The 22,325-nt window shown below is 45.6% G+C and overlaps 1 protein-coding gene across 2 annotated transcripts in view; it reads right to left on the bottom strand.

Annotated features, from left to right (window-relative positions):
- Positions 1-22,325, bottom strand: part of LOC126361083 (cadherin-89D) — a 380,910-nt gene that overhangs the window by 26,990 nt on the left and 331,595 nt on the right. For both annotated transcript variants that reach the window (XM_050007764.1, XM_050007765.1), the window contains exons 16-19: positions 18,548-18,937; positions 12,279-12,689; positions 7,469-7,802; positions 1,588-1,724 (exon numbers count right to left, since the gene is read on the bottom strand). In XM_050007764.1, coding sequence (XP_049863721.1) covers positions 1,588-1,724; positions 7,469-7,802; positions 12,279-12,689; positions 18,548-18,937 — 1,272 coding nt within the window. The remainder of the gene's footprint in view (positions 1-1,587; positions 1,725-7,468; positions 7,803-12,278; positions 12,690-18,547; positions 18,938-22,325) is intronic.

Below are 22,325 nucleotides of genomic sequence, written 5' to 3'. Positions count from 1 at the left end.
TTTAAGTAGTTCTAAGTTCTATGGGAGTGATGACCTCAGAAGTTAAGTCCCATAGTGCTCAGAGCCATTTGCGTTTGAACTAATAGCTTCTAGAACATTCTGGGAAAACAAAGGGTTATTGTGTAGACGCGAATTCGCGCCAGATCTTCCAATCAGAAATCACGCAGCCTGTGATTTGTATCTGTCTCTGTGAACGCTTGGACTGCGTCCTTTATTCCGAAAGGTTCTGCGCAAAAACTCCTTTGCGTGGCAAAAAAACCTACGGGGTGCTTAACTTCTGTGACGAGATAAAATGTGAAATAAAATGAGAAGAAATTTTGAGAAATAATGTTTCACTGAAGAATTAAACACCTAAATGTTCTATAAAGACGACGAGCGCTGCAATTTCAGCCAAGGAAAGACGCATGCGTGTTTTAAGGATATAATACTCAGCAAATTTAGTAATGAGTGACTATTATTTCTGTTTATCTAAATGTGCTGCATTATCAAAAAGTGTAGCTAAAATGTACATAGTTTCTATAAAAAATCGAAAAAAATTATTTTTACTTAAAACGGAGAAGAGGGTCGTTTCAGGTGGAATGGCTCGTTCAGGATATTATATCACGGATGAACCAACAGCTTAGGCTATACCCCAAATTACGCAGATAAGGTTATGTGAAATCGTTGAAGGCGTTGGATAGAATATTTAAGTTCGATGCTGTTCGAGAGCAATGGGTTATGTGCACGATCTGCCCTATCTTTCCTTCATTCCAGTCATCCGTAACAACACAAATACAGTAGTTCAGAAACGTTGCCCACAGTCCTCCAAAAAATGGTTCAAACGGCTCTCAGAACTATGGGACTTAACATCTGAGTTCTTGAGTCCTCTAGAACTTAGAACTACTTAAACCTAACCTAAGGACATCACACACATCCATGCTCGACCCGACACAGTCCTCTACACGATAAGGTACTTAGAAGGCAGTTTATAAAAGGCTAGAGGATGGCAACAGGAAACCGTCTCCATTGGCATCTGGATTTCGTCCATGAAAGAGCAAGGCGGAATTCCAGCTTTTCCCCAGTGCTTATAGTATGACTGACTATGAATACCCAAACTGGAGAAGGGTCTAAGGTAATTTATATGGTTTAGGCAGAAAGCAGACTTCGTACAAAGATGCTTATCCAGTTCATGCTGCACGCTGCATTCTGCTATTGGATGTAACTTGACCTTTGCTTCACGACGTTCGTCTAGAGAGCTTATTCGTGACCAGAGAATCGATATCTGATGTTTCCACACATTGACATTGTTCTAACCTCTCTTAATTTTTTTTCATAATACAAATCAAACATCAATAACAGTCAATTGCAAATTTATCTTTGAACTTATTGAAGACGACATTTACTTTCTCAGTTTTCGGCTTGAATTATTCTGCAGACTTTCTGTAGATTGTAAAGCAAGTTATCTCATAATTTTGACACCCTATTTGATGTTCCATTGTTGAAGGCTTTCTGTGTGTCATGGAATGTAATAAAACTTAATGTATGTAAACAATGTGAACCAGACGACAGAATGATATGATCTGTGAGTTGTCGCCCCGCCCACAGTACCTTGACAGTGAGTATGTGGTGGCCGTAGGTGGTGGAGGTGGGGATCGCCGTCACCAGGGGTCTCCCGCTGCCCAGGAAGCGGGGCGAGTTGTCGTTCACGTCCCGAACCAGCACCACCACGCGGGCCTCGTCGTGACCTGTACACATTGTCTTCTCAATTAACGCTGACCAGGAGTTGCTACTAGAACATGTTCATCCAAAGATCTCCTTGCACTACGCAATTTGCTATAGTGATAATTCGTTACACGTTACATAAAAGTTTTTGTAAAAGATGAAACAGATTTTTATGATTCTATCATTAGATTAATAATTATAAGGTATGTGAGTAACGTACAACTATTTTTTTTATGTACTGAAGTTTGATTAGTAGTCTCAGGCCCTGTTTACTGATTTGTCTCATCGTTTACGAGAATGTCAGTTTATTTTCTTTTCTATTATAGCTAGTTCTTAACTTCGGTTATTGGTTTTGTTTGTTTGTGCGATTCAAACAGCTACATTACAGAATAACCAAGTTATGAATAACGTCTTGAATTTTGTATATATTTACACCAAAACAACATAAAATCAAAGCCCATTTACACCACCGCGTGATCGGTCCATGCATCTGCAAGGAATTTATAACAGTATCCTCCAATAGTTCAAGTGTTACTATGCTGACGCTCTTTTAGCTACAGTGTGTAAAGGGCTAACTCTTGAAAGTGATAAGCCATTACAAACGCCTGAGTATCAGTTACAAGTTACATTGCCAGGTCTACGATTGTATCATATCTGGACATAATCAGAGATCGTTGAAAAATAATTACACCATGCATTAATGCTGTTTACGTGTAAGATCGAGTGAGGCTATTAAAGCAACTGTTAATGAACCTGACGTATCTCATTTTTCTCCTACTTAGTTTTTCCTTATTTTCGTGTACACCTGCGTCTAGCAATTTTTAAACACATGTCGTGCGAGTTAACTCCTACATTAGGACAATGGAGTCAGAGAACAATTGAGATAAACGATTTCATGGGAACATCTTACCATGTGGCGAAAGTGTCTTCAGGGCCTAAAACAAAATTATAATCAGGACTATAAATCTGTAATAGAAACAACAGACTGTAGCGACAGTAGCTGATAGTATTTCAAAGGAGACCAACATGAGTGCGCCAGCTCTCGCCTCTGCTTGGCATCTGGGCAGCAAGAAGGCGAATGTGCCAGCCTGGAACAGTTGAAAATAGGAGCATCGCCAGGCTAGATGTACACTAGAGGGCTCCAAGCACGCGGCCCATCCGCTTAGTCTTCACTCAACTTGGCTGCACGAGAAAGAGGATGAATAAACGTCGTTAGCTTGATGGAACTTGCCAAATGTGACCCATACTATCTCCGCCCCTGACAAAGCCACACGCTCAACACATGCAGCCACATTGCTGTCACTCGGCTGTATCCACTTGGTCACAGGGTGGGAGGGTGCCGAGTACCTATTCGTGACGCGGTTCCTTTACTGAGTACTGCGAGCCGCAGCGTACCGTGGTACGGCCAGGACCTTACTGTGTTGCACGTCTGCACGTGCTCGTCCGCGTGAAGACGAGTGAGTGAACTGTCGGCCGAGTGAAGCCGAGTCGCATGAAAAGCGAAGTGATGGGGAGCGACAGCCAATCACGCGCCAACGCCACGCAGGTACACTGTTCAGTGTGGGTCTGCAATCGATTACAGCAGCGGTCGTCAAACTGCGGTGCAATTCTTAACCACATTATGTAACTACGTGCATGTAGCAGCTGACAGCAGAATACAAAAACGCCAACCAACGTTAAGAGCTTCTAAAGCCTTTCAGACTCGAAATATTAAAAATTTGGTTGTTTTGATTTTTTCTTTTTTTTATTCGATTACTAGATGTGCATTGTTTAATACATACAGGTTGAACTGAAATGGAGCCACTACGCATGAAACGACGTTGCTTTTTGTGTTAAAGCAAAATGTATTTCCTTTCTGCAGACAGGCATAGGGCTGCTTGACAGAGACCACATTTCCATCTGATTGTGTGAGGTTCGTTCTTTGCGCCGTGCGGGGTAGCCACGCGGTCTGAGTCGCCTTGTCATGGTCCATGCGCCTCGCCCCGTCGGAGGTTCGAGTCCTACCTCGCGCATGGGTGTGTGTGTGTGTATCGTCCTTAGTATAAGTTACTTTAAGTTAAATTAAGTAGCATGTAAGCTTAGGGGCCGATGACCTCAACGGTTTGGTCCCATAAGACCTTAAAGCAAATTTCCAATTTCCTCCTTTGCGCTACGTTGTACACAGTACCTTAAGGTGCCATTTGTTGGTAGATGCTTTGCTTCTGTTGTATGTTTTTCAGTTTAACTACAACTTTACATTTTTTTGCTGATGATTCTTATGATGTATTTGGAATTCCAGATCTTTCTGATTAGTCTGCAAAGCGTGTTGCTATAGAATACTTCTCCCAAATCGAGATCACTGCCTTCATCTGACTCATCGTCTCCACTTTCACTGCTACTGTCAATCTGTGAGCCGGAATCGGAAGATATCTCTCCAAAAAGGAACCCCAGAATGTCCTCTAGCTTTTTTCTGCCACAGTGCATCGTGTGAAACTGTAAATGCAACAGCCGGTCACAGCTGGTGGTTTCTAAAGGAACCACCACAATAATCACGAAATAAATAAATAAATAAATGTAATTATTTTCGGAGCACGTGAAGTACAAATTGGAACATGGCAATTTCTGTACCTAATCCATGCGCTAAGCAAGTGTCATTTGAGAGAAATTCATTCAAAATTAGGAAACAAATACAATCGTTCGCCGCTTACAAAAATAGCTCCTACGTTTGCTTGTCTCGTTTTCTTCCTTTTTTTGTCATCAGTTTTCTGACTGGTTTGACGCGGCTCGCCACGAATTCCTCTCCTGTGCTAACCTCTTCATCTCAGAGTAGCACTTGCAACCTACGTCCTCAATTATTTGCTGTATGTATTCCAATCTCTGTCTTCCTCTACAGTTTTTGCCCTGTACAGCTCCCTCTAGTACCATGGAAGTCATTCCCTCATGTCTTAGCAGATGTCCTATCATCCTCTCCCTTCTCCGTATCAGTGTTTTCCACATATTCCTTTCCTCTCCGATTCTTCGTAGAACCTCCTCATTCCTTACCTTATCAATCCATCTAATTTACAATATTCGTCTGTAGCATCACATCTCAAATGCTTCGATTCTCTTCTTTTTCCCACAGTCCATGTACTCGAGACGTAGATTCTCAGAAATTTTTTCCCAAAATTAAGGCCGATATTTGGTATTAGTAGACTTCACTTGGCTAGGAATGCCCTTTTTGCCATTGTTAGTCTGCTTTTGATGTCCTCCTTCCTCCGTTCGTCATAAGTTAATTTACTGCCTAGATAGTAGAATTCCTTTACTTCATCTACTTCGTGACCATCAATCCTGATGTTAAGTTTCACGCTTTCTCATTTCTACTACTTCTCTTTACCTTCGTCTTTCTTCTATTTACTCTCAATCTATACTCTGAAGTCATTAGACTCTTCATTCTGTTCAGCAGATCATGTAATTCTTCTTCACTTTCACTCAAGATAGCGATGTCATCAGCGAATCGAATCATTGGTATCCTTTCATCTTGAATTTTATTTCCACTCCTGAGCCTTTCTTTTATTTACATCATTGCTTCCTCGATGTACAGATTGAACAGCAGGGGCGAAAGGCTACATCCTTGTCTTACGGATGCTATGACACCAGACTCATGCATTCTACAGACGAAAGTGAACAGTTGTTTTGTTGCTACTTCCCTTAATGATTTTAGAAATTCTGATGGAATGTTATCTATCTCTTCTGAGTTATTGCTCGTGTTACTCGTAAGATTTGAAACAAGTGAAGGATTTCCAGCTGCAGCCTCTGTGGGGCAGCATCTGCTGGAGGCGTAGCTGGAGATGAAGCTACTGTTCATATGCCACGAAATGAAAAAAATCCTAGAGCCACATTGTCTGAAAGGGTTAAGAGGAGCTTCTTAAACGTATTGTGTTACTGTTCAGTAACGAAGAAAAATTCTTACGCAAACAGTAATATTTTACGATGTGTTTCATATTCATTGACGTTTCTGGATTCGGTGATGTGTTAAGTAAAGATTGCCGCTTTACATTAGGGACAGAAGCGTAACTGGCGAGGCCACTGCGGGATGTGAGAGCGGGGATGTTTCATTCCTCGTCTTCCACTACTGATAACCAGTAACGTACGCGAGTGAGCTGCTATGGTGAATTTCAAACGAAAGTAACGCGGATCCGTGAATGCGCTGAGTGTAACAGTAAACTGAAACAGAGAGCACTCGACACGAAGTGTTACGAGTGATGGCTGCTTTTAACAGTCAGTACTTGGGGACCGGCAGACACCTTACGGCGCCATTACTATAGCTAGTCTGTAGCGGACTTGCAACGTAACAATTTATGTGCGTTACCAATTAATACACTACTGGCCATTAAATTGCTACACCACGAAGATGACGTGCTACAGACGGAAAACTTAACCGGCAGGAAGAAGATGCTGTGATATGCAAATAATAAGCTTTTCAGAGGATTCACACAAAGTTGCGACGATGGCAACACATACAATGTGCTGACATGACGAAAGTTTCCAACCGATTTCTCATACACAAACAGCAGTTAACCGGCGTTGCCAGATGAAACGTTGCTGTGATGCCTCGTGTAAGGACTTTGATAAATGGTCGGATTATAGTCTATTTCGATTGCGGTTTATCGTATCGCGACATTGCTGCTCGCGTTGGTCGAGATCCAATGACTGTTAGCAGAATATGGAAGCGGTGGGTTCAGGAGGGTAATACGGAACGCCGCGCTGGCTCCCAGCGGCCTCATTTCCCTAGCAGTCGAGATGACAGGCATCTTATCCGCATGGCCGTAACGCATCGTGCAACCACGTCTCGATCCCTGAGTCAACAGATGGGGACGTTTGCAAGACAACAACCATCTGCACGAACAGTTCGACGACTTTTGCAGCGCCATGGACTATCAGCACGGTGACCATGGCTGCGGTTACCCCTGACGCTGCATCACAGATGGGAGCGCCTGCGATTGTGTACTCAACGACGAACCTGGATGCACGAATGACATAACGTCATTTTTTTCGGATGAATCCAGGTTCTGTTTACAGCATCATGATGGTCGCATCCGTGTTTGGCGACATCGCACATTGGAAGCGTGTATTCGTCATCGCGATACTGGCGTATCACCCGGTGTGATGGTATGGGGTGCCACTGCTTACACGTTTCGGTCACCTCTTGTTCACATTGACGGGGCTCTGAACAGTGGACGTTACATTTTAGATGTGTTACGACCCGTGGCACTACCCTTCATTCGATCCCTGCGAAACACTATATTTCAACAGGATAACGCACGACCGTATGTTGCAGGTCTTGTTCGGGCCTTTCTGGATACATAAAATGTTCAACTGCTGCCCTGGCCAGCAGATTCTCTAGATCTCTCAGCAACTGAAAACGTCTGGTCAATGGTGGCCGAGCAAGTGGCCCGTCACAATACGCCAGTCACTACTCTTGATGAACTGCGGTATCGTGTTGAAGCTGCATGGGCTTCCAAGGTCTGTTTGACTCAATGCCCAGACGCATCAAGGCCGTTATTACGGCAGGAGGTGGTTGTTCTAGGTACTGATTTCTCAGGATCTATGCACCCAAATTGCGTGAAAATGTAATAACATGCCAGTTCTAGTGTAATATATTTGTTCAATGAATACCCGTTTATCATCTGCATTTCTTCTTGGTGTAGCAATTTTAATGGCCAGTAGTATAATATATGAATGTCAGTATTGGGGCTGTTGAGCAGAGAAGTTCGACGAGAGGTTGCCTAGAAGGGGGCGGAGGGCTCACCCAGGTCTCCGAGGTCTGGCGGGTAGAGCAGCACGAGGCGGCCGCGGCGGCTGTAGGTGGCGCGCACGGTGGCCTCGAGGCGCGGCGTGGCCTCGCGGTCCGGGCTGGCCACCAGCAGCAGCGAGCTGTTGTCGCGGCCGATGGCGAACCAGGCGGCGTGCCGCGACGGCGCCACGCTCAGGTTGAGCGGCAGGCCGCGGTACGGCGCCGACACGTTCAGCGCAGCCACCACCACCGGCGTCTCGCAGTTCTCCTCCACAGACACCTCCAGGTACCGAGGCGAGAACACCGCCTGCCGCGCCGACGGCCCTTCCGGCTCCGGCTGCACCTCCACCTGTCACACACACCAACACACACGTCTATAACGTTAACGCTGACGTCCACACTGAGTCAGCTACAAGTTAAAAACGTGTATTTCGGATCTCTTGTTTTCCAGCATGCATTAAAGTTAAAATCTTCTGGGTTGTTAGACCGCGTCATATTTCCTTCTAAAATAATCGACGATTCGACCCCTCTACTCCGATCTTCCTCGGTATGTTTCGGTGTTCACTATTGCTAGAATATTCTTCTAGCAGTAGTGAACACGGAAACATTATTTTAGAAGGAAATATTAGGAGGCCCAACAACCCACAACATTTTAAATTTAATGACAACGGCCACGAAAGCTTACATAGCCTTAGAGATTGTCCGTAGACACAGTGAACAGACATGGAAATACACTATGTGATCTAAAGTATCCGGACACCCCCAAAAACATACGTTTTTCAGATGTAACTCTTCAGGCTTTCCCGCAAGATCTTGACATGTGGAATAATCGGGTCTACTACCGGATGTTTGTGCTGCTCTGGCACAATAATTCGGCCACGTAACTCGTTGCCTTGTTCAGGTGCCACCTGAGACTGCCGTATTGGAGGATCTGGACAAGATCTTCCAATACGGCAGTCTCTGGTAGTACCTGAAGAAGGCAACGAGTTACGTGGCCCAAGTATTGTGCCAGAGCGACACAAACATCCGGCAGTAGACCCGATTATTCCACACACGTTTTTCATATTAGGTGCATTGTGCTGTCACCTACTACCAGGTAATCCATATCAGTGATCTCAATAGTCATTAGACATCGTGAGTGAGCAGAATTGGGCACTAAGCGGAACTCACAGCCTTCCAACGCAATCAGGTAATTGCGTGTCGCTTGTGTCATACGCCTGTAGTCGAAATTTCCACATTCCTAAACATCCCTAGGTCCACTGTTTCCGATGTGATAGTGGAGTGGAAACGTGAAGAGACACGTACAGCACAAAAGCGTACAGGCCTTACTCGCCTGTTGACTGACAGAGAGCGCCGACAGTTGAAGAGGGTCGCAATGTGTAATAGGCAAACATCTATCCAGACCATCACATAGGAATTCCAAACTGCATCAGGATTCACTGCAAGTATTATGACAATTAGGTGCAGGCGAGAAAACTTGGATTTCATGGTTGAGCGGTTGCTCATAAGCCACGCATCACGCCGGTAAATGCCAAACGGTGCTTCGCTTGGTGTAAGAAGCGTAAACATTGGACGATTGAACAGTGGAAATACGTTGTGTGGAGTGATAAATCACGGTACACAATGTGGCGATCCGATGGCAGGGTGTGGGTATGGCGAATACCCAGCGAACGCCATCTGCCAGCGTGTGTAGTGCCAACATTATAATTTGGAGGCGGTATTGTTATGGTGTGGTAGTGTTTTCCATGGAGGAGGCTTGCACCCCTTGTTGTTTTACGTGGCACTATCACAGTACAGACCTACATTGATGGTTTAAGAACCTTCTTGCTTCCCACTGTTGAAGAGTAGCTCAGGGATAGCGATAGCATCTTTCAACAAGATCGAGCACCTGTTCGTAATCCAAGTCTTGTGGTAGAGTCGTTACACGACAAGAACATCCCTTCAATGCACTAGCCTGCACTGAGTCCAGACCTGAAACCTACAGACAACCTTTGGGATGTTTTGGAACGCGACGTTGTGCTAGACCTCACCGAACGACATCGATACCTCCACTCAGTGCAGCACTCCGTGAAGAATGGGCTGCCATTCCTCAAGAGACCTTCCAGCAGCTGACTGAACATACGCCTGCGGGAGTGAAAGCTGTCATCAAGGCGAAGGGTCGGTCAACACCATACTGAACTGCAGTATTACCAAAGGAGGGTGCCACGAACTTGTAAGTCATTTTCAGCCAGGTTTCCGGATACTTTTGATCACATAGTGTAGCTTCACCCACATACAGCTATGTATTGTTAACCAGATCGAGACCGTCACACCGAGGAAGTGAGATTAATGCGTCATCATCAAGATCACTAGCAATGAAGATGTGCTTCGTGTCGCACAGTGTTGAGGGAGGCTATTATGGATCGCTCTGTTGGAACTGTCCATCGAACTGTTTAGAGAAGCCACATCACGACAATGGAAAATACAATTGGACGCATTAGCGTCATCGCAGCACAAGATACAGAGGCAACGATTAATGAATTCTGTACACGATGACAAAAATACAGAGGTAAAGATGCAAAAAGGCATTCGTTGTACGGGCTCAGAATGGTATCCCAATGCAAATTTCACCAGCCTATTAATCATCGCATGCAGTCTCCGTCCGGCTCAAGCCACTGGCTGACACGAGACCACACATTGTCAGATAGCACCTTAAACTTATCAAGTCGGCTACAACTACACGGACTTCATAGGTCGCAGGTGAAAATATGTAATGATACCGTGATCGATATCCTCGTCACAGATCTGTAAGGGCTATCCGGAAAGTTCGATAACATTTATGTTCCAGCACTATAGACAATCAGAACGTAATCAGTAATGATGACCCACCAGTGACATACTGAATGATACCACCTAAAAGAAGCCTTTTTCTCAGAAAAGCACTGCATACATCGGTTTATGAAGGGTGACGATACTGCCTTTTAATAGTAACTTAGGAGGGTGTTGGGAAGTAGGGTTGAAGGAGAAGCAGAAGAGAATAACTTGGAAGAATATTATAATAAAATTTGGGTACCCGGCATTGTCCGCGTATGTACTTATTCCAATCTTCTACTAGACCGTCTCCTCCTCTCTCTGACCATTTCCCCTTCCACTGTCTCTGTCCATCTCCTCATCCTCTTGTCTCTGCCTATTTCGTCCTCCCCTCGCTGCCTGTCCATCTCTTCGTCCTCCCGTCTCTTCCGCGTTATCACACTCCTCCTCCCCCCCCCCCTCCAACAGGAGGATGCTACTTCTGCAGTATTTATTTCCATTTTGTAACTAATATATACACAAAATTTGCTTTAAATCATGTCATTGTGTTTAGGGTGAGCTTTTTGCCCATTTCTCTGCCAGAATACGTACATGTCAAACATTTTTCAAGCATATTTAGCGTATTGTACACATATTTCACCAGTATGTCTTGCGAATTTCGCCCTGCACTTTCATTTCCACGCTGCTCAATGTTTACGGATACGTATTTTCTGTACCATGGCTGCACAATGATATAATTTTCCAGGTACATTCAGTGGTACACGTGAATACTGTCTGCAAAATGCGTCGCGAATACAGTTAGTAGTAAAGAAGTATTAAGTGAAAACGTTATGCATCACTTTTTACAGCATGAACAGCGATAATTTAGTGAGCGAGAAACTTTTTTCCTTTCATTTTGTGGAAGTCGTCATCGAGAAGAAGCTTCGTAAAGATTTGAAATAATGTATAAAGTTTATTGTAATACATGTGCATACATGCACACATACACACGTAACCGGAACAGAAGAGAATCGAAGCATTTGAGATGTGGTGCTATAGACGAATGTTGAAAATTAGGTGGACTGATAAGGTAAGGAATGAGGAGGTTCTACGCAGAATCGGAGAGGAAAGGAATATGTGGAAAACACTGATAAGGAGAAGAGACAGGATGATAGGACATCTGCTAAGACATGAGGGAATGACTTCCATGGTACTAGAGGGAGCTGTAGAGGGCAAAAACTGTAGAGGAAGACAGAGATTGGAATACGTCAAGCAAATAATTGAGGACGTAGGTTGCAAGTGCTACTCAGAGATGAAGAGGTTAGCACAGCGGAGGAATTCGTGGCGGGCCGCATCAAACCAGTCAGTAGACTAATGAACCAAAAAAAAAAGTCTGCAAGTGTTCTCATTCTCAAATGCTGGATGACTAAAGTACGTGTATTCTCGCGTCATGGAGCATACTAATTTACACCCCCACTGGCACCCCTTTGACGGGTCGATGGTTCTTACCCCACAGTGATTGTTGCCAGACAGTAAGTGATATGTGGGCCAGTGTCGTAGACAGAGATGTGGAACACACCTACATACGCGCATACATGCACACATACACACGTCCATCCATTTTTATAATTTGTATGGATTGTGAAGGAAGCAGATGACCAATAAAGACTCACAGACGATAGCCGTCACCAGTATTTAAAGACTGGAACGAACTAGAGTGGTTCTGTGAAATAAAGCACATATCAAACAGGGACTGTCCAATTGTCAGATCGATTCTGCTTTGAAGAACGTCTTGATTTACCACCAAGATTTTGCTGGTAAAATTTCTCTGTTGAACAAGTGGGTTCAGTCCAAAAACCGTCATCCTGTTCATAAAAGCATTTACAACAATGTACTAGGCCACATAATATGAATGCTTTTATGAAACTGATGACGGTTCGTGGACCGAAACTGGCTGTTCTGTAAAGAAAATTAGTCAGCAGCTCTTGGCTGTAAATCGTGACGTTCTTTATACACGAGCTGTGGGGCACAACCCTCTGAAAATACGACGGCCTACCTGTATGAGGGCAGTGGCGCTGAGGCTGGGCGAGCCCAGGTCGGCGGCGACGACCCTGGCGCTGATGACGGGTGAACGCTCGGCGTCGAGCGCGGCGCCGCCTCCGGACAGTGTGACGACGCCGGAGCGCGGGTCGACGGCGAGGGGCGGCGGCGGGGGCGGCGGCAGCAGCGGGCGCCGGCGCGCGCCGGGAGGCGGCGTGGGGGCGGCGTCCAGCAGCGAGAAGAGCAGCAGCGCGTTGCGGCCCGCGTCCGGGTCCCTGGCGGCCAGCCGCAGCACCTCCTGCCCCGCGGCCGCCGACTCGGGCACCGAGGCGCGGTACACGGGCAGCGGCCGCCCCGACGCGTCCGTCTCGATGGCCGAGAAGCTCTCGAACGCGGGCGCGTTGTCGTTCACGTCCAACACCACCACCTGCGGCACCGGCACAGAAAGCTCTATCACCCTGTCTCCTCAAAATTCTCCTAGCTGTGTGCCGAGTCTTGAAGTAAACAACTCGCCACTATTCCAAGTCTACCAAACAGCGGTAGCGGCCAGAAATACGAGGTCTTTCGCATCCTGACGACTGTATGAATATAGGTGAGCCGGAACCCCAATGAAAACTTTTCCGATTATGATCACTATAGTTTGCTGGATGTTCCTGATCCGTGCCGGCTCGTATCGATTGATCGATCGGGTCGGCATTGTATGATCTTTGGGCTCGGCCGTTTGAGTTGGCTTTTGGCCGCGACGGGCGTGTGGCGCTAGAGAGGGACAGCCGGAGAGCCGCGCGGCGCGTGAGAATCGGAGGCCAGCGTGGTTGAGCAGGCAGGGGCACGACGCAGAAGTTGTGGCGTGTTCGACACGTTTGCAGGACCGAACCTGGCTTGTAGTGCGGGAATTGGACTCGGCCAAATCATCCGAATCGAATCGTGCGGCCCTGATTTGGATCTGTAAAGGATTACAGAAAAGATTTGGTGAGAATTGCTTGTCATGTTTTTGGTGCGCATATTATACTGATCCTTGCTTCCCAAGTATAGGCACCAAGACTGGAAACTGTTGTCTTGCCAACCAAAAGGTCCCCTCTGTTTAGTGCTGTTTAAGTAAACACGTGTTATTGTGTTTGGCTAAACGTTTATCTGGATTTTGTGATGCGATATAGCCTGGGTAAGCGAAGTGTGTCCGTAGTTCGTGGTCTCGCGGTAGCGTTCTCGCTTCCTGAGCACGGGGTCCCGGGTTCGATTCCCGCCGGCACCAGAGATTTTTCCTGCCTCGAGATGACTGGGTGAGTGTCGTCTTCATCATAATGATTCATCCCTATTACGGTCGGAGGAAGGCAATGGCAAACCACCTCCACTAGGACCTTGCCTAGTACAGCGGTGCGGATCTCCCGCATCGTCCGCTACGCTCCTCGGAGACATCATCATCAAGCGAGGTGTGTTAATTTGGAGTGACGGACGGCAAAGCCAGTATGGTGAAACTGTAATATTTTTCCTGTGTGGACGTTGTTATAGTTGGTTCAAAACACAGGCTTAACATTGAATCTGCACGTTCTGTGTTACCTAATTGCATTACTTGTTCACTCGTAAACAGTGAAATGGTAGTCTTACTTGGCTGTTTAAGTTTATCAGTATCCTGTTAAGGGGTAATTTAAATGAGCCCCCTAGTTTCAGTGAGCATATGCTAACCTACTAGTGTAGTCTAAATTTCTAAGCTGAGTTCGTATTATGCTATTCGTCCTCGTCAATTAAGATTACGTCAAGGCCATTTGTTACTGATTCACCCTTGACTATTTTATTTTAATGTTCGCGAAATAGGATATTACTTTATACATCGTAGTTATTTATGTTTGTGGAATTAATGTTTTCCGTTTTCAGCCCCCCCCCCCTTTCTCTGAAATTGTGCAGTAGCACGGGCTCCATGACCTTTTCTCCAGTGTGTTGTAGTGTACCGTGTGCGGCACCCTGTCCAGCTGGCCCGCTTGCTGTTGTTTCTGGGTGTAGCCGCCTCTGGTCTGGGTCCAGTACCGCCCCCCCCCCCCCCCTCTGCTAGTTGAATTAGCCCGTGCCTTTGTGACGTCACCTGTTTTGAAAATCTGTCACGAAGTGGTGTATCTGGTTGTATTTTATTGTAAAAACACTTATGATATCCATGATTGGTTAAACTTTATCTCATTACTGTAGTCTTTTTGCGAGCTTTACTGTGTACAGAATTTAATTTACTTGCGAATCACTTAATGTCTATTTAAAGATTAATGTTGTTTGAATAGGGCGCTTGCCCATGATTGTAAGGATTCTTTGCTAACTTACCTAAACACAAAAAGTTTAAAGGTAAAATTTTATTCCCTAAAGAAAAGTTTAACAACAGTGTTGTTGTTGTAAACTGTGAATGTTGCTTATGTGACCCGGCCCTTACGCTCAACAGCAATTGCCTGATTAGGGTGGATTGACCAACAAAGTTTCGATATCCTTGGTGTCCAATTGTATATTGCAGAGTAGTTCAATTTCTTTCCCTAGTTAACGCTCTGGCTCTATCGGATGGAGAATAACGGCACAGCACAGCGAGTAAGTGTAATACCGACTCGCATTATTGGATATCAGCTTCATAATAAAGGCCCTGTAATGTGATTTTCTTTTACAATTTATGATCAAGTTCTTACTTCAGAAGACTCTATTCAATACAAACATAGACTACGGGTTCATTACATTGTAACACTTAACATACAACACTCAGCAAGCGCTGAATGTTTGCCGCTGAACTTGCGGATACGTTTTGTGTATGTAATCTTTATAAGTTCACCTGCATTAATATGAAGAAACACAATCTGCTAATATTTATTTACGTACTACACGAGTATATAATAAAAATGGTGGTTCCTACTTTAAAAAAGGCAGTTGATATCTGTTTAACTTACGGCAGCGCCATATAGCGGGCCACCATAGCGCTATCTAGTTTCCCCCTACAAGCTAGACAAGTTTCATTCTTTGTCGTTTTTTCGTTTGACGCTTATTTCGTGAGATATTTGGCCCGGTCACTATCAATGGACCACCCTGTATATCTGAGAGTAAAAGAAACAAATTTCAGAAGCAGGAGAATAGAACAGTCTGTAAATAGAGTCAAAGTACACATTAATGGATGGGACTGAAACAGAAAATGGAATGAAGGGAAGCGAAAAGTTTTTTTGTCTGGAAACGTAGTCAAGGAAGGCCATTTCAGTGGGCTTGTATGAGATTAACTACTCAGTTAGTGTATGTGAACAATAAAATACTTGTATATTGGTTCTATATCGTCTAATTTCTCATGCTGAGAATGAGTTGTGCGCTTGTGACGAACAGGAAAGGTGAAATGAGTCAATATATGTTTCTGTAATTGTCTATACTCACATTCGAAAACCACTGGTATTTAATGCGATGTGTGACCTAATAATAAAATTCAGGCACAGTAACTTAAGAGGGGATACTGATAGAGTGTGTACCAGTGTATGTCGTTTTCATTGAGGAACACACTATCAGCAGTAATTCTGGTTGCTGCAAATGTGGCCCATACAGTGAAGATGGCTAGAAGCCATTCAGTGACCAGTGAGTCTACAGAGAAGCTCCAATGTTAGTGCTGACTCACCAAAGAGTGTTGATCAGCTGCTCTAGTTGACACTGATCATACGTAGAGCGTGAATGAATGTGATACAGTGGCAAATTTAGAAGCTGACACAACAAAGTGGGAGTTCAAGAACGGACGATTGAAATCAAACTGAAAACTTTTCTAAGACAATTGTATTGTTATCATTGGAAGTCTAACAGCATTTTAACAGGTTAATGGTAAGACCGTGTGTAGAGAATTATTTCATAGGAACCAACTACGTATTTGGTACTAGAATGAAATTTTCACTCTACAGCGGAGTGTGCACTGATACGAAACTTCCTGGCAGATTAAAGCTGTGTGCCGGACCGAGACTCGAACTCGGGACCTTTGCCTTTCGCGGGCAAGTGCTCTACGAAGTAAGCTACCCAAGCACGACTCACGCCCCGTCCTCACAGCCTTAATTCCGCCAGTTTATGTATTTGGTATTCATCACCGAATCGCAGTATCGCAGTGCTTAGTGTTTATTATTTGTGTCTGCAGTTCCATTTCGTGCTAACGTTCGTTTTTTTTCCTTTTTCTTTTTTGGCATTCCTAATTTTATTTGTGCAAAATGTGGAGAGGAATTGTTTCATGATTTGCAGGTTTCAGCTGAGTAATGTCCACGGCAAGGTTAGCCAGTTGGCCTTGGCTATAATTATCCCCACTGTACTGGCCTACTTACCGGTGGAATTAACTTCAAACGATGTTTCTGCCGAGCGCAACACATTTTGTAGACAGGCTATCGATGTATACATCTCGCTGTAGGCAGAACACTTTAGTACGGAAGTACGTTTATGTATTATAGAGAAAAATTTCTCCTTCACAATGCCAGTATCTGATTCAGTGGCGCAAGTTGAATCACTGGCGCCCGGGGGACGTACCATTCCCTATCGACGTTACCCTTTTATTTCCTCCTATTTTTCAGCAATTCTTTTCGTTTGATAGAGTTCAAAATATAAGAGGGTGAGTCAAATGAAAACCTTAAATTTGTAATAACAAGTCGAAATTTCGCACCGTTATCCTGTAAGTTGGTAAGCGTGCTACAAATACCTTGCAGAATGGCCTGTAGGTGGCAGCATAGTGCAGATGCAGACATACCATCGCATTACCAGTATAAAGATTGCCGCTCCATTTGCGACTTGCACCAGGGAAGAACAGCGTTCTGTTATTCGGTTTTTGCGTAGTGAAGGTGTGAAACCTATTGAAATTCATCGATGAATGAAGGTTCAGTACGGTGATGCATGTTTGTCACAGCAGCAAGTTTATGAATGGAGTAGAAAGTTCGCAAATGGTGTGAGTTCAGTGGAAGATGCTCCTCGTCCAGGTCTGGCACAACGAGTTGTGACTCCACAGAACATTGCAGCAGTTGAAGCTAGAGTGAAGGAAAACCGCCGAGTAACACTGAATGACATTGCTGCATGTTTACAGATTAGTCATGGGTCAGCACACCACACTGTCCATGATGTGCTCCAGTTTCACGAAGTGTCTCCAAGATCTGTGCCATGGCAGCTGACTCCTGAAATAAGAGAACGACGTGTTGATGCTTGTGAAGAATTTCTTCGGCGCTTTGAACGAGAAGGTGACGGCTTCCTTGCAATAATCGTTTTTGGGGACGAAACATGGGTTCAATTCCCCCAACCGGAAACGAAGAGAGCGAGCAAGGACTGGTGCCATTCCTCATCACCAAAACCAAAGGAGCTTTGAACAGAACCATCAGCAGGTAAAGCTATGCTGACTCTCTTTTGGGACGAAAAAGGCGTCATTTTGCCTAGAGGGACCACTGTCACCAGTGCATCGTACACACATCTCCTAAAAAGTCATCTGCGGCCTGAAATCAAGTCAAAGCGACGGGTATTGCTGTCAGCAGGTGTCCTTTTGCAACATGACAATGCAAGGACCCACACTGCCCGTACAACAGTTGCAACAATCACAGACCTGCATTTTGAGTGTCTTCCTCATCCACCATACTCACCAGACCTTGCCCCAAGTGATTTCCATATGTTTGGACCACTCAAAGACGCAATGGGAGGAAAGAAGTTCCGTTCTGATAAAGAGGTACGCCACGCAGTGCATGAGTGGTTGCGCAGAATACCAAAATAAATTTTTTCTGAAGGAATTTATGCACTTTGTAAGCGCTGGAGGATCTGCATTGAGCGTGGGGGAGATTATGTTGAAACGTGATACAGCTTTGTAACGCTTCTGCACAATAAATAATATTTAAAAAAGTATTTAAGGTTTTCATTTGACTCACCTTCGTAGAGTGAGATTTAGAAAAATACCGCTATCCCATTTACAGTGTTGGTCAATTAAAGGCGCAACCGACTGAACAACAAACGCACAAAAACACTGCCGTTGCTTTGACTCACTTGACATAAGGACAGTGTCGCCATACAGTACTCTAAAAGAAGAAATGTGTCCTCACCAAGGAGAGATGGTGCTTACGGAACTGTTGCTGCAGTTTTAGTTCTACCCACTTGTTTTACTACCTTCTTTTCGCCTTCCTCTTTTGCCCTCCCTTTTCCTCTTTTCATTTTCCCTTAAACATTTCTGTCGTCTGTCACAGAACTGCGCCTCACGGAAATGGTGACCGGGCTACCACGCTCTGGTTACTGCACTGCTCCAACCCTCACTGCGCCTAATTTGTTGCGTGAGCTGCTGCAGCTGGCCTCACTGACCTGGACGTCGACGGTGGCGGAGCGTCGGAGCGGCGGCGGCGCCAGGTCGACGGCGCGCACCTTGAAGGCGTACACCTCGCGCTGCTCGCGGTCCAGCGGCCGCGTCGCGGTCAGCACGCCGTCGTCGGCGCCCAGCCGGAAGGGCAGAGCCAGCTCCTGGCCGCGTTGGCCGCCGCCGGGCAGCAGGTGGTAGGCGAGGCGCGCGTTGTCGCCGTGGTCCAGGTCGCGCGCGCGCACCCGCCCCACCTCGCGCTCCGCAGACGAGTTCCACTCGGCCACCTCGAAGCGGTACCACGGCCGCTCGAACTGCGGCGCGTGGTCGTTCACGTCCGCCACGCGGATGCGCAGCTCCAGCGTGTCCGACAGCCCGGGCCCGTCCGTAGCCACCACCTGCAGCCGCGCACGGGCACACTCGTCCCACATCATTCGGAAAAGGCTGTGGAGTTCCTAACAAGGGAACCTCCCCATCGCACCCCCTCCCCCCTCAGATTTAGTTACAATTTGGCACAGTGGATAGGCCTTGAAAAACTGAACACAGGTCAATCGAGAAAATAGGAAGAAGTTTCCAGAATGAGATTTTCAGTCTGCAGCGGAGTGTGCGCTGATATGAAACTTCCTGGCAGATTAAAACTGTGTGCCCGACCGAGACTCGAACTCGGGACCGAGTTCGAGTCTCGAACTCGGGACCGAGTTCGAGTCTCGGTCGGGCACACAGTTTTAATCTGCCAGGAAGTTTCGTATCAGCGCACACTCCGCTGCAGAGTGAAAATCTCATTCTGGAAACATCCCCCAGGCTGTGGCTAAGCCATGTCTCCGCAGTATCCTTTCTTTCAGGAGTGCTAGTTCTGCAAGGTTCGCAGAAGAGCTTCTGTAAAGTTTGGAAGGTAGGAGACGGATACTGGCAGAAGTAAAGCTGTGAGTACCGGACGTGAGTCGTGCTTCGGTAGCTCAGTTGGTAGAGCACTTTCCCGCGAAAGGCAAAGGTCCCGGTTCGAGTCTCGGTCGGGCACACAGTTTTAATCTGCCAGGAAGTTTCATATCAGCGCACACTCCGCTGCAGACTGAAAATCTCATTCTGGAAACATCCCCCAGGCTGTGGCTAAGCCATGCCTCCGCAGTATCCTTTCTTTCAGGAGTGCTAGTTCTGCAAGGTTCGCAGAAGAGCTTCTGTAAAGTTTAGAAGGTAGGAGACGGATACTGGCAGAAGTAAAGCTGTGAGTACCGGACGTGAGTCGTGCTTCGGTAGCTCGGTTGGTAGAGCACTTGCCCGCGAAAGGCAAAGGTCCCGAGTTCGAGTCTCGGTCGGGCACACAGTTTTAATCTGCCAGGAAGTTTCAGGAAGAAGTTGTGTGCAACTATGACAAAAAATTAGCAAAATATACAAACTGAGTAGTCCATGCGCAAGATAGGCAACATAAGGTGGTGTGAGCTCAGGAGCGCTGTGGTCCCGTGGTTAGCGTAAGCAGCTGCGGAACGAGAGGTCCTCCGGAACAAATTACATCTCGGATTCTACTATTTCCGGATCAACAGTATTTCCAGCGCGCCAAGGCCAACGGTGTCACGTGGATCCGTGTGCATGCGGTACGCTACATATTTTCGATGGACCGAAAGATGTATTAGACTTTTGGAACTTGGTTCAAAGGGCTGTGAGCACTATGGGACTTAACAGAGACTTGTGGAACTACCTATAAGAACGTCATTGCAAGATCGTACGGAACCCAAAATACAGACAGTATTTTTCTTATTACTTAGGGAGTGCCCTACGCGACCCTCCACGCAGCTGGATCATCGACAGGTAGGAGAAGACACCCACTGAGTGAGCTGACAAGACTAAGTTAGATTCTCGATGGAATAACATGACATACGTGAATACGTACCTGGATGATGAAGTGTAAGGAGAGTAGCGACACACCCTTCTGCATAATGTGTGCAGCACTTTTTTTACGTTTCCCCATATACATTCCCTCGGTGTAGGAACGTGCCCGAGATAGTGTTTTCTTTACTGAGAGCACGATGCGGTGCTAGATACATTTATTTTTGTTGTGGTATAAAGTAAAACCAAATTAAGAATGTATTGAAACAGTAAATAAAAATAAATAAATAAATAATAATTCCCACAAAAGATTTCCCCTTCCCATCTGGTTCAAGTCTTCCCTCGAGTGAAAAGTTTAATTTTATGTTTTCAGACAATTACTATCTGTCCGTCTGATGTAAGGTAACTGACGGTCTACACACGGAATAATTTGAAAACCTTAAAAACATATGTTTCGACAGAGCGCAGGGAAAACTGTGCGACTGTGAAACGGTTGCATTCATTTGTTGCAGTTTATGTGACAAACTCTTCTGTTTTCATCACTTTTTTGGGAGTGATTATCACATCCACAAGAAAATCTAAATCGGGCAAGGTAGAAGAACCTTTTTACCCATACGCCAAGTGTACAAGTTAGGTGGGTCGACAACATATTCCTGTCATGTGACGCACATGCCGTCACCAGTGTTGTATAGAATATATCAGACGTGTTTTCCTGTGGAGGAATCGGCTGACCTATGACATTGCGATCAAATGTTTCCGGTTCCCATTGGGGAGGCACGTCCATTCGTCTACTAATCGCACGGTTTTGCGTTGCGGTCGCAAAACACAGACACTAAAATTATTACAGTGAACAGAGACGTCAATGAACGAAGGGACAGATCATAACTTTGCGAAAATAAAGAAAGTCAACTTTTCACTCGAGGGAAGACTTCAACCAAGGATCTTTTGTTCCGCAGCTGCTCACGCTAACCACGGGACCACGGCGCTCCTGAGCTCAGACTGTCCTTGATGTTGCGCATTGGACTACTCAGTTTGTATATTTTGCTTATTTTTTCATAGTTCCACACCACTTCTTCTGTTTTCTCGATTGATCTGTGTTCAGTTTTTCAAGGCCTATCCACTGTGCCAACTTATAACTAAATCTGAGGGGTGTGCGATGGGGAGGTTTCTTTGTAACAAGGGAGCGATGTAAAGAGCAAACATTTCTATCTTTCGGGGTTGAATCTTTGACTATGAAACTGATCGTACTCAATAAAGGAAACTTCCCGACAGACTGTGACGATGAGTTACACGTACAAAATCTCAATGGACGTGAAAGTATGGCTTCTTGTAACACCACACAGGGTGACAATTATTGCACTATGCGAAATAAAATCCTCGTAACTTCTGAACGGTTTGTCTTAGGACGTTCAAACTGCACGGCTGGCCGCAAGGCATGATGGCAATTAGTATGCGCATGTGCATATTCACACATGCCTGCTTGTTGTCGGCCATTTTCACGTGAAAATGCCACGGTACGGCGTGACTGAGCATGTAGCACTTGTCAAGGCCTACAGTGAGAACAATAACAGCCCGACTGTGGCTCGAAGGAAGTTTGCGACCGAGTTCAAGGTGAAGACAACAGGTCCAAGTGTGCTAACAATCAAGAATTTGATTCGCAAGTTTGAGAGAACGGGTAGCGTTCGTGATGACAGTGTTGGCACTGTCGGTCGTCCAAACTGCCCCTGGAAATCGATTGGACGAGCTGCACAACAGGTGGGAATCAACCGGGACACACTGCGATAAATTGTTGTTGAAGACCTGCATCCCTTCCCATACAAAACTCAAAACCATCAGCCATTAAGCCCAATAGCCATGGAACAGCGGTTATATTTCGCCAACACTACTGTCCACAGTGAGATTTTGACGTGAGTGTGGTTTGGTTTAGAGACGAAGCCCACTTTCATTTGGATGGGTTCGTGAATA

Source organism: Schistocerca gregaria, chromosome 1, assembly GCF_023897955.1.
Source record: "Schistocerca gregaria isolate iqSchGreg1 chromosome 1, iqSchGreg1.2, whole genome shotgun sequence".
NCBI classification, from domain to species: domain Eukaryota; kingdom Metazoa; phylum Arthropoda; class Insecta; order Orthoptera; family Acrididae; genus Schistocerca; species Schistocerca gregaria.
Note: the sequence above shows the minus strand (reverse complement) of the source record. Positions and strands in the feature narration are given on the sequence as shown.